This window comes from Urocitellus parryii, chromosome 4 (assembly GCF_045843805.1).
Source record: "Urocitellus parryii isolate mUroPar1 chromosome 4, mUroPar1.hap1, whole genome shotgun sequence".
In the NCBI taxonomy this organism is placed as follows: domain Eukaryota; kingdom Metazoa; phylum Chordata; class Mammalia; order Rodentia; family Sciuridae; genus Urocitellus; species Urocitellus parryii.
In genome coordinates, this window is record NC_135534.1 from 31909570 (window position 1) to 31921955 (window position 12386).

Below are 12386 nucleotides of genomic sequence, written 5' to 3' on the forward strand. Positions count from 1 at the left end.
AGCATTGCCCGGTGCCTGTCCCTGTGCTCAGCACTCCATGAACAGCATCTGTTCACGAGGAAGATGTTCTCGACCCCATTTTACAGAGGCACCGAGAGGCACACAGCTAGGATTTGAGTGAGCCGCTCCAAAGCCCGAGGTGTTAAACCTTCAGCTCAATTTTTAGTAACTGGCTTCAAACCATTATTGTCTCCCTGTTTCCTTGTGCCCACCTCAGTGAGCTGATACGAAGGACATCTGCATGGGCAAATGTGACGATCACCGAGACGGGACTCCAAAGTGAGGACCAGCAAGTTTTCTCCGATCACAGGGGGGTGACCTCCACCTTCAGGACACAGCTGCAGGCAGGAGGGCAATCGTATGGGATTTCCCCTGATGGACTCTTATTTCCATCTGCTCACTGTAGGACTCTGGGAGTTGGTTTCTGCCATTCTAAGCTTGCTGCTACTCCTTTAAACGCACCGTGCCCAGGTGCATCTTATGGAGACGCTGGGACCAGGGCCTTACGTCCTGGGGCGTCGATTGCCCAGAACAGCTCCCAGGGTGGGAGGGAGTTATCACCAAGAATATGTGGAGGCTGGGGGCGGGTCCCCTCTGTGTCATCTCAGCCAGGTGAGGAGCTTCCCTTTCATATCACTGTTCACGTCTGCCCAGGTGGGAGGCTGCCCTCTGCACTGATGGCTTATTGGTATCCCGGGCTGTTGAAAAAGGAGGTGGCCCACAGTGGGTGGGTCAGATGAGGCTGAGTACAGGAGCCACTCCTAGGTGATCGATGGGTGAGGCAGCAGCTCTGGAAGACACAGAGCTCCCCATGGCTAGAGGGATCCCAGCAGAGGCTACACAGAAATCAGCACTCTGTCGTGCTGACTGTGGACAGTGCTGTGCAGTGGTCAGCTACGCACTCTCTTCTCCCCCCTCTGCAGTGCCTGTGGTCACTGGGTCTTCTTTTCATTCCATAGAAAAGGCTCAGGGAGGAGATGTGAGTTACCTGAAGTCACACAGAGTCAGAATGAGGTCAAGGCAAATGTCAAACCAAGGTCTGGAAGGCCCCAAATCCTAAGGTGGGCGTTACAGTTTGGATCTGGAATGGCTGCCGAAGGCCCACGTGTTAGAGGCCGAGTCCCCAGCTTGGCATGTGGTGGAAACTTTAAGGGGTGTGGCCTAGTTGAAAATTTTGTTTCATTGGGGGTATCTCTGCAAAGAGGTGGGATGGGACATGTGTGCTTCTGGTAAAGAGGTAAGCAGCCTTGTTCCATTGGGTGCACCCCACCATGATGTGCTGACTCACCACAGCCCCAAAGCAACAAGGCCAATTGATCATAGACTGAAGCCTCTGAAACCAGGAGTCCATATAAACCTTTCCTCTTTTTAAGGTGATTTTCTCAGGTATTTTGTCACAGTGATGAAAAGCTGAGTCACACAGCAGGGATCCCTCTCAAGTGTGATCCCCATGCTCGTGACGTAGATTCGGAGCCAGTGTAAAGTCATTTCACGTCCCACAATACAAAGATTTTGGTGCCTTTAATCCTACATGTAATTTAAAATAAAAACAATCCTAAATGCTAAAATAAGGATAAAGAAGTTCAATAAAGTTGAATCCACCACCACACTATCCTTTTTTTCCCTTAAAAATAACCAAAACCAAACAAACAAAAACCCTCCCCATCTTTCTCTCACTTCTCTATTCTACTCCCTCTTATTTTGAGTACCTGCCTTTTTTGAAGCTCTAATTATGGCTTAATCTCTGACCAGGTAAATGATATCACATATAAGATTTATCCTGGTGATGGCTTTTAATCCAACCCCAAAGTTGGATAAATCTCACCAAATCCCCTTCCAACTCAAGGAGCCTGGGATTCTATCATTTCAAAGTCAGCAAGCCGCATTGGTTCATCCCATGACCATGTCTGAGGCCCTGAGAACACTGTAAATGCTCGTTAAAATATTGTTCTTGTGGGGGAAATGGGAGAAAGAAATATTGTGAGAAAAGACAAAATTGCAAGCACAAATATCGGCCGACACTTTGGAAGTAAGGTTACCAGTAAGACAATGTGCTTTATTTCACATGTAAATTTGCCAAGAAATAAGCACAATTAAGCTAAATGGACTTGTGTGGCAAAGAAAAGAATTAGTGAAAAATTCGACCCAGTTTGCCTGTTTGGATTTGCTCCATAGAATGATATGTTTCAGAGGCTAAATAATCATCTGATACATTTTGAATGGCATGTTATGTATACGGGCAAAATGAGGGTGTTTGGGGGACTATGTTTCATCCATAAAGAATACGTTTCCTAATGTTCCCACTTGGATTGCATAGAATAGTTCCCACACGGCCATCCCTTCTCTTACACAGGGGCTCCTGATTTCATTGGGTGGCTACAGCCCAGAAATTTGAGATTGTAACTAACATTTGCTGATTCTTGGCGGTTGGAAATTTGCTCTCCTTCTCCCCCTGGGGGAGATTCTGTGGGCATCTTACAAATTGGTTCAAGATAAAATTGAGAAGGAAATCAGAAGATGCAACAGCAAAGTGTGTCCTTTTCTAAATCTAAATGCTTCCAGAAAAAAGTGGATTTGGGTTTTCCTCTGGCTGGCTTTTATGGGTGGAAAAGGCTCTGAATGAATGGTGAGCCCTTAATGTGCTGGGCTTTGGGTCACAAGGACTGATCTCCTTGACCACCAGCTCTAAGAGGCAGGAGCTGCGTCTGCTCACTGTTGAATCTCTGTCCCTTAGCACTGAGTCTGAGGCACAATAGCGCTCAGGAAATGTTCACTCAACGATGGATAAAAAGGATGGCTCCCTCAAAGGTTCTATCAGAGTTTCCCAGAAATTTAAATGAAAGATCAATAGGATAAGCATGCATGTTCCTGGGAGAAAGACAGTTCTAACAGAAGGACAACCCTGAAGCCCTTCTCCAGAGCTAACGTCTGCTCAGTTACGGTGTCTGGATTCTGGTCTCAGCCCTTACTAGGTCCCTTTCTAAAAGAATTGGTCACAAAGAAGGCTTAAGCTAAAAGGGAAGCAAACTTTTAGTCTCCAGGGTCCCTGAATGTTAAAACACAAAGCAACTTTGGCGATTTGAAGGCTCTTCGCTTTTCACAGTCTTAAACCTACCCAGCCCCTTCCATTCATGCTGCTGAAACTTGACCCAGAAAATGGACTTCCTTAGGAGCTCACAACCAACCTCTGGCTTCATCTCTATGAATCCCAGAAGAGGGAGATAAAGCATAAAAAAATCCAGCTCCACATTCAGCTTACTGGCAGACCCCGTGCCCCCCGTCTAGCTGTTTCCGGTGTTCCATAGGCAAGACATCTGGTGGCAGCCTTAACTTTTATTTTAGGTCACGTTGCCATTGTAAGGATGCAGCATCAAGGGCGTGACTCACACAGGCTCCGTGGGTGTCTCCAAAGCCTCATCCTCCAGGATCGAGAAGCTGGTGATAGAGTGGACTTCGTGAGAAAAGCAAATTCTGTTACACCTTGAGTGAAGGCCCTTCAGGGTCCAGAGCCTAGCAGATCAAGTTCACAGTGAAACTGTCGCCATTAACAAAACTTCATTTCCATTCCAATGAGCCAGATGGCCTCTATCCAAATGTGGATTTGTGCACAGGCAAACTCAAACATTGAGATGTTGAGAAAGCAACTGTGTAAGCCAAAACTGGTCCTAACTGTACCTCCAAGAGGTCAGAGAGAGACTCCAGGGCACTTATCCTCTAGTGTCTTGGTCTGTTTGAGCTGCTATACCCAATGCCATAAACGGAGTGGCATAGAAACAATAGGAATTTATTTCTCACAGTTCTGATCTGAAAAGTCCAAGATCAAGGCAGCAGCAGATATAGCATCTGACAAGGTCCTGCTTTCTGATTCACAGGTGGAGGAAGGAGGGCAGGGATCTCTCTGTTTTATAATCTCATCTCCTTAGTTCTCCACCTCCAAATACCCTCGTATCAGGTGTTAGGTCTCAACATGTAAACTGGGGGAGGGGACACACAAGCACTCAGTCCCTGGCACCCGTTCACTCTCCGGGTACGTGTTGCCGGTGCTTGCTCTCCACTCGTGCTTTGGTTCCACAGCATATTCTTTCTGGTTCCAGTGGTCAGTGGAGCTCATGAGTCAGATGCATCACTTTGCTCACAGAAGTCCAGAATGGAGGTTGCTGTCCTGTCTCTGGAGGGGACCCAGCAGGGATGAGGGAGATTTCTATGAGCTTTTTCTAGCTCCCTGGGTGTGTGTCTACCTTCCATTCCTGGGACTAAAGAAGGCATCATCCCTTGCTTTCATTTGATCTTTTCATTTGTCCTGAAAGCCAAGAGCCACTAGGGTCTAGGAGGAAGGATAAAGAGGCGTAGCGAGCCCCTGAGTCCCTGGATCACCAGTACCACCTCCTCTGCAATGGTCCCCATCCTATTGGGGGTTTCACTAAAAGCTTCGCCCTCAGCATTGCCGAGAGGCAGTGGCTTCGGATTATCTTTTGTGCATATTTGATTCCTCCTTCCACAGGAGCAAAGAGAGGAGTAAGAAGTTGTTCCTTCAGTCTCTTAGGTACGTTTAAAGGACTTAGAGAGCTTCAGCAAGCTGGGGTCGAGTGAGAAGCCACTGTCCAAGTCTCCTAGATTCTCCAAAGCCCGGAGGTTATGACTCAACATTAGGCACAGGGACTCCTCAGAAGCTTCCAGAATTGGCTTCGTTAAAAGAGACAGACTTTCTTATCTCTTCTCTGAGTTTTGACCATTCGGTTTTGACACGTGCTGCTAATAGATTCCATATCTTGGTATTTCCTAAAGAGAGAATCTGGTTGGGTCTCTCCTGTCCATCAGTGTAAGTCAGAGGGCAGAGCAGGCGGCCTAGACCATGGCCTCTGGGTGAGGCTGAACATAGGCAGGTGTCAGAAGTGCTGGGTCTAGCACAGGGTGTGAATAGGTGGTTTGGGGGGTCTGTGTCCTATTCCCTACCCCCACCCCCAGTCTCCTTGGAAGCCACTGACTTTTGCTCTGAGAAGGACATCTGAGCAGACATTGGCTTCTTCCTCCCTGGGGTCCCAGTTGCCTCTCTGGGGCCTGTGAACTGCCGAGGGCACACTTTTGTTTTGGGTCCATGAGCTCATGCCCCAAGTGGGATGGCTTCTGGAACCACCAGGGGTCCCCCAGGCCTGCCCCTGCTCTTCAGCACCCCCAAGCAGGTCCCGTTGTGGGGCTGGGGTGTGAAAGAGATGCCACCTCACCATCTGGAGGAGGTAGAAGGAGAAGCAGGCAGGTGTGGGGTATGAAAGCCTTTGTCATTTTATTTTACAATAAAAAATTCTAACAGCATATGAACACTCTGTTCCCGGCAGAGGCAAAGGACGTACAAAGTTAATTAGAAAGCAAAGCATTAAAATAACAACAGCTACATTCAAAGCTTCTGCTCAGTACTTTGCCCAATGTGTCTAACGTGATTGGAAAGAATCACGGTCTGGGCTTTTCACCCAGAGTGAAAGCACACATACACGTACTTACACGAACTTACACACCCTCCAACTCCAAGCGGGGCTGGCTTTTGTGAGCAATTCCAAACTTAGGAATTTCTTTATTTTTCCTTAAGTCTTGTCATGGAACCCATGATAATAAAAATCGATTCAGTGGTTGGAGGAGCTGAACTATTTTGCTGGATAAAACTGAACTGTGAAGCTAATACTTTAGTGGGAATTCCTTCAAACATATTTCTCAAACCATTTTTCAGATACTTTTATTTTTAGGGGGGTACTGAGGGCTGAACTTAGAGGCACTCAATCACTGAGCCACATCCCCAGCCCTATTTTGTATTTTATTTAAATCAGGATCTCACTGAGTTGCTTAGCTCCTCACTGTTGCTGAGGCTGGCTTTGAACTCATGATTCTCCTGACTCAGTCTCATGAGCCACCGGGATTACAGGCATGAGCCACCATGCCCAGACATTTTTCAGATACATTATGCTATGGGTTCCTCACAACCAGCACGGGAGGTAGGAAGTACAGATGTTATACCCTTTTGATAGATGAGGAATTAAAGACAAATTCAAAGGGAGTTGCTCGAAGTCTAGAATATTTACATCTCTTTAAAATTTCCAGTCCATTGATACTCCTCTGATTCTCTTGGGTACAATTTTTTTTCTCCACTCAAATTGTGTGTGTGGGGGGTGGAGGTGAGTTTAGACAGAAGGAAGAGTTGAGGAAAAGTAAGGCGAGCCCAGGGTTAATTTATGTAAAATACATCAATGGCCTCCCTCCATGATTTACAAAAGTCTGTGACCAAGGTCAGAGAATGAAAATAATCAATATCTAGATTTTATTGTATAATGGCTCTCACTAAAGTATGGGTCTGACCTTTGGAGACAAATTCTGCCTTACTAAAAATTTCTTTATCTTTAAAACCTGCAGAACCAAAGTGACTCAATATCTCCTAAGAGAATTTGTTTCTGGCACAATTATATTTCCTAAATATTCCTTCTCAGAAACACCCTACATTTTAGTATTTATCAATTAGCATTTTTTTCCTCTGTGGTACTGGGGATTGAACCCAGGGCCTTGCATATGCAAGGCAAGCACTCTACCAACTGAGCTATATCCTCAGCCCACAACAGTCTAGCATTCTTTAACAGTTCACCTAAGAAATCAAGAGACCTTTCAATTCTCAGGACACTAACTTATTATATCCGGAAGGTCAGAGCCACTATAATATCAGTTTCACTTGAAACCAATTTTGTTTCAAAAGACTCTATTGAGAGGCTCATTGGTTTTCTCATCCATGCAAGTGTGTGGCCATGAGCCACGTTAATAGCACCTGAGCTAAGATCATGCAATTCAATTTACAAGTATTTACTGTCTGCTGAGCAAGACATGGTGCTAACTGGGCCTTGGTCAGAAATCCCTTCTTAGGCCCAGCAGCAGTATTCAGTAACTGGTGTTGGGGTCAGAGGGGCCAGGGCAGTTCAGGCCAGTCTACTAGGGTCCCAAGTGGATGTACTCTCACCTATAGGAAAGTGAGAATGCTCTTTCTCTCTTTGGCAGCATCCATAGGGATTGCCCTCTGAATATTACCTTCTCTGTAGCATTCTAGCAGGACTCGTCATTTCCAGTGTGCAGTAGGTTCCCTTAGAAGGTCCTGCCCAGTCATACTCCTTCCTTTGGGTACTAATCCTCCCCACCTCTAAACTCCCCCTTGAAAGAGTCAACCCAGGAAGCCATGCTTGTATGACAGGACCTTGACTCCCAGGTCATGGCTGATTGGATAGGCAGGCACCTGACCCCAAGGAGGCTCACCCAGAGCCAGATGAACTGGACCAATCAGATTCTTCAGAATTTACCTTCGGGGGCACAGAGATGCTAGTCAGAGGGGTGGGCTCTGGGAAGGAAGAAAAGGTCAAGTAGTGTGAGTCCTGGGGTGGGTTCGTTAGCTACATATTTGCTAATGAGTAAGCCACGGGAAGCAAGAGATCCGAGCAGATGTGCAGAGAGAAACGGATGAGCTCCATGAGGAGAGACCCTGAAGGAGCAAGAGAGTGCGCGCCAGGGTGGCTGCCTCCATCCCTTGCCGCCAGGGAGCTGCGTTTAGTTTCTGTGAAATGTTCCTGAATTCTTTCAGTCAACCTCCACATTGTGCGAGTGTAAATGGGTTTCTCGTCCCTGCAAAATTCCTTGACCAGAATACCTCTGAGGTTGGACTGAAGGGCAGAATTTAACTTCCAATACGTAGACCCCACTCAGTCCCTATTCCAAGCCAAATTATTATCCTTCTTTAAAGTCTTTAGCTGTATTTTGTGGGGGAACTCCAAATTATTTTCTGGTGTGTGGTAGGAGGAATTTAGGGTTAAGTTCAGATCCTGTCATCAAACTTTAAAAAATGCATTCATTGAACTTTGAGCACCTGTGTGCTACGTAGAAAAAAAAAAAGAAGCTCATTTATATGTAATCAGTATTAATCGGTATTAAAATTTTTGATCCACTTCTCCAATTTCTGCCTTAAAGTTAGAAAAGCATTTCTTCCAGAAGGTATTTAGATTCCTCACCCCTTCTATTCTACAGGCTCTCTCTCTCAGAAGAGCTTTTTTCTTTTTTTTTTAAATCATATATCAAATGATTTCATTTCTTCCATCAAGATTATTCAGAAACTACATGCCCTTTTGCTGGATTCTTAAAATAACAAACGCACAAGATAACTTCTCCCCGGACTAGAGAATTGATTCTTATATAATCCACCCTTGAAGAGGCAGCTCTTCCCCACAGGTAACAGTTGCTGTCTTGTTATTGCACATGCCTCAGATCACAGGTGCCAGGCCACACAATAGACCTCTGTGTTCCTGCACCTCTGGATGGCCTCCCCAGATGCAGAGCACAGCATCTGCTCTCTCACAATGACAAGCTGTCAGTGCTCTCCTGCCTGTGCCAAGATAAGAATTCACACACCCCCTCCCCACCCCAGTTCTGAACAAAAGTGGAGGACACCATTTCCCGGATAGGACTCTCTGGGGAAAGCCAAAATGCAGTTCTTTTTCATGAATGCAGAAAAACTTGCATCAAAACCAGTGATGAGAAAATGTTTATTAGGCCCCAAAGGTATTGTCCTCTGTATCCAAAGTTCCTGACATACTCCACCATATGTTGCCTTGGCAAGAACATTAAGAAGTCCCTCATAGGACCCTTGTCTATTTTTTAAACTTGCAGGCACAAAGGAATGTGTCGCAGATGTGTGCAGGCAGCATGGAAAATGGAGAGCAAGTTGGATGGTGAATCCTCAGGCCAGTTCCTCCACTTGTCCAGACTTCCTCCTCCAAGTCATGGAGGTCCATGATGGCTTCTGCGTCTGCCTGGAGGATCTCGATGAACACGGAGGTCACTGCTGCCTCCTCTAAGCTCTCACGGAATCCTATTTTTACCTCCATGAGGCACTTTTGACTAGCTGTCTTTTCTCAGAGTCACCTGCCCAGGCATCTGTCATCTCCATAAGGTTAGGAGACTCTTCAGAGAAGGGACCACAATCTTAGTCTCAGAAAACCACACAATGACTCTGCTTCCCCATTGGTGGGAAAACATGAACAGATTTCTTTTCAATGTAAGTTTTTCCTTTCAAAGACTTTTTCTTGAACCCGTGACGTCTGATTTAAGTGAGTGTCTGATATAGCACACTATATTTGAGTTTTCTCAAGCGTTTCAAGTGGGGACCACCTATTTCTGCAAAGACTGTGATATCTAGAGCTTCATCCCCTTAGCCATCTGGAGTCACACCACTGCAAACTATAGATTTATGGTCTGTGTGTCACTGGAACATCCAAAGCTCAGACACTGTCTTTTGAAACATGTACATATATTTCAACGACACTCAGGTCTTGAAATTTCATTTTTGCATACAGTATTTCCAGGCATTTACCAAGCAGACAAAGTACTGGGTTAATATCATTGCACTGATGAAATATTGATATTATTGATAAAGCAGGACAATGTAGCTGATTTTATCAGACTCATACCATTTGCATGAAAAGGCTGAGTTTCTTTGGCTCTTTGTTCATTCAAGTGCATTGGATGCCTATTTGGATAGCCTTAGGCATCGTGTGAATCTGTCAGTAAAATCTCGCACTGTCCACAGTGTTCTGCAAGCTGACTTAGGTTTTGGACTACAACAACTGGCCATTGGTAGAAATATACCATATATACAACGTGGAAATTACAAAAATACATTTTATTTATAGCTGATTTCTTTTTAAGTAACAAAAAACTAACACTATGAAAGATCAACCAGCATACTAAAAGGACACTACCTAATATCATCCGAACAAGAGTCTTGTTTGGGGAATTCCATGACACATCATCTCTAAACAAGGGCTATTTGCCATTGGGAAATAAAAACAGCTTCTTGAAAAAGCCTGTGCTTTGACAGCTTGAATCTCCCATTCAAATATGGTTCTGTTCCTACTCTTCCTCGACTTTCCTATTTTCACCTGCTTCCTTCAGTAAAGACCAAAGAAACTCATGAGGACAATGGGAAGGTGGGCTCAGAAGGGAATGGGCAAGCTGAAGCTGATGGATCATGGGTAAAGGCAGGACAGGACCTCGTTCTCCAACAGACACCAAGCAAGCCCCCAACACCACACGTGGCTCCCAAAGTCAGGCAGGGAGCCTAGTGCCCCGGGTCCCTCTGTGACCCACAGTCAGTAGCTGTCTTGCTTGCATGACAGGTAATCAGTGGTTGGCACCCAGTGCTGTGGGCGAAGTCTTCCACCCAGAGGTCTGGAGATCAACATCTCCATGCCAGGGAGGGTGACACGGAACGTCCTGGTCACAAGGTAGGACCCCTGTCACTTCAGCAAGTGTCTTCCTACATCCATCAGCTATGGAGAACTGGTAAACTCCACACACTTTGTAAAAAGTTATTTATGTTGAAACTCCTATCAACAGATTTCCTATATTCGGAAGCTTCTATAAACAGAGGCCGCGGCCTGGGACGACTGTGAGGTTACGACTCGAGTTTCTAACAGGAACCAGTGACTATTTCCTTTTGCACCATTCGGCAGCACATGCTGGTCATCGCTGTTGAACAGATAAGATTTTCTTGGAAAAGTCAATGCATCTATTATCCCCCCCAAAGACAGAAGCTCTGTTCTTGTGCCACCTTCAAAGTCTGCAAAAGAAAACCCTCCACAAATAATGTTTTTCTTTTGTAGGACTCTAAAAGCTCTTGGCACTGATTCTCTCTTTCCATTAGATCCCAACTTGGAGGGTACTCTATTTCCAAAATGACAACACCTTTTAAAAACTCTGTCAACACAAATCCACCCTTCCTGCTCATCTTCTCTCTTTCTCCACCTTGAATTCACAGGGAAGAAAGAGATCACGGCTATTTATAGGCATAGCCACTGGTACTGATTTTCATCCAATTCATTTGACTTTGAATCTGAGCCTTTAAAAGCAAAGGGACTCAAGTTTCTTGGCTGCAGTCGGTGTCTCCCTTACAGGCTAGAGATGACGTTAGTGATCATGGTCGTGGCTGAGTGAGAGAGTACAGGCTGGTGCTTAATTCACACTCCTACATTGCCTTTAACACGGAAAGAGTTAACATGCAGAGGTCACCGAAGATAGAGCTGGGTTCTCCCCCTTCTGGTGATTTATTAAAATGTAGCATTGGACAGGAATCTGTACATTAGCTAGTGCCTCTCGTGACTAAGGCTCCTTAGAGAAATAGACCGTAAGGATGATTCCAACACTCGGCCTAACAGAGTATCACTCACATGGTCCCAAGCAGGGACGTCTTGACCCACCGTCAGTTGCACAAACCAAGAATCCAGGCGTTCATGAACGTCCTCTGTTTCTCAGAAGCCCCCCTGTTCACCGTTTCTGAAACTGAGGGTGAGATTCACCCATTGTCCATGTCTCAAGTCCCCACACGTTGGGTGTGAGTGACCCAAAGCCTGCTTCCTTGGAGTCTAGAAGTGCAGAGTCCCACGGGGCTAAGGCATTAGACCTGGAACTCAAACATGTCCGTCTGCTTCTTGGCCAGCTTGGCCACCTCCTCCCGGATGGCCTTCACCAGGGCCGCGGTGGAGATGTTGGTCAGGGGGGTGTCAGGGGGGTCGTTCTCTGCCAGGCTCTGCTGCGAGGCCGCTGCGGAGGCCACGGGGGCCTGCTCCAGGCTGGGGTGCAGGTTGGTGGGCTGGCTGTACTGGCGAGGAAGCCTGGAGGGTGAGCTCTGCTGATACCGGGACCGGGGGTAGGCCTCGATGTACCCGGGGAGGGGGACCTGTGGAGGACGTTGGGAGAGAAGAGAAGGGCCCGGGGTTAGGAGGGAGCTCAAGTCACAGGACACGCTGGGTACTGGAAGCAGGAGGGGACTGAGGACAAGAAAAAGGGGTTTAAAAGAACACAGAAAAATGGAAGCCAAGTACCACTGTACGGATACAAGATCTAGAATGCATTCAGAAAACAGGTCATTTGGACTCACTGAATATGCTGGTTGGATGAATTAAATAGGTGTTTTAAATCTTGCTGAAAACATTAGGACTATATCTGAGTCTCCATCTGAACCTCCTGGCTTCCTTATTAATTTAAGTATAATCCAGTCACTAGAACTATTGCTTGGGAGTGCAGGGGTTTCTTCTCTATAATAGCTACAAATCCTGGAACTCTGTGCCAAGGGATCTGCACACATTATCTCATTTAATTCTCGGCAGCAGCCCAGGAGGTGGGTACTGTTATCCTTGTTTAACAGGTGAGAATACCGAAGCAAAGTGTGCCCCCAGTTTAAAGTGGTAAAAGCCAGCAAGCCACTGGGGCATGCTTTGCACAGCCGCACCTGGCTCCAAGGGCTGGGAATTAAACCCGGCACTATGGTGTCTTGGATACAGGATATGATCTAGTTTCCTGAAAAAAAAAAATGTTCT

General features: G+C 46.1%; 1 protein-coding gene and 1 long non-coding RNA gene across 5 annotated transcripts in view; one reads left to right on the top strand and one right to left on the bottom strand.

The window, feature by feature from the left end:
- LOC113193845 (uncharacterized) overlaps positions 1-12386 on the top strand; it is a 65072-nt gene that overhangs the window by 4119 nt on the left and 48567 nt on the right. The gene's annotated exons all lie outside the window — the stretch shown is intronic.
- Positions 10547-12386, bottom strand: part of Kiaa1549l (KIAA1549 like) — a 257863-nt gene continuing 256023 nt past the window's right edge. For all 4 annotated transcript variants that reach the window (XM_077797483.1, XM_077797482.1, XM_026404625.2 and 1 more), the window contains exon 21: positions 10547-11746. In XM_077797483.1, coding sequence (XP_077653609.1) covers positions 11465-11746 — 282 coding nt within the window. In that variant the 3' untranslated portion in view covers positions 10547-11464. The remainder of the gene's footprint in view (positions 11747-12386) is intronic.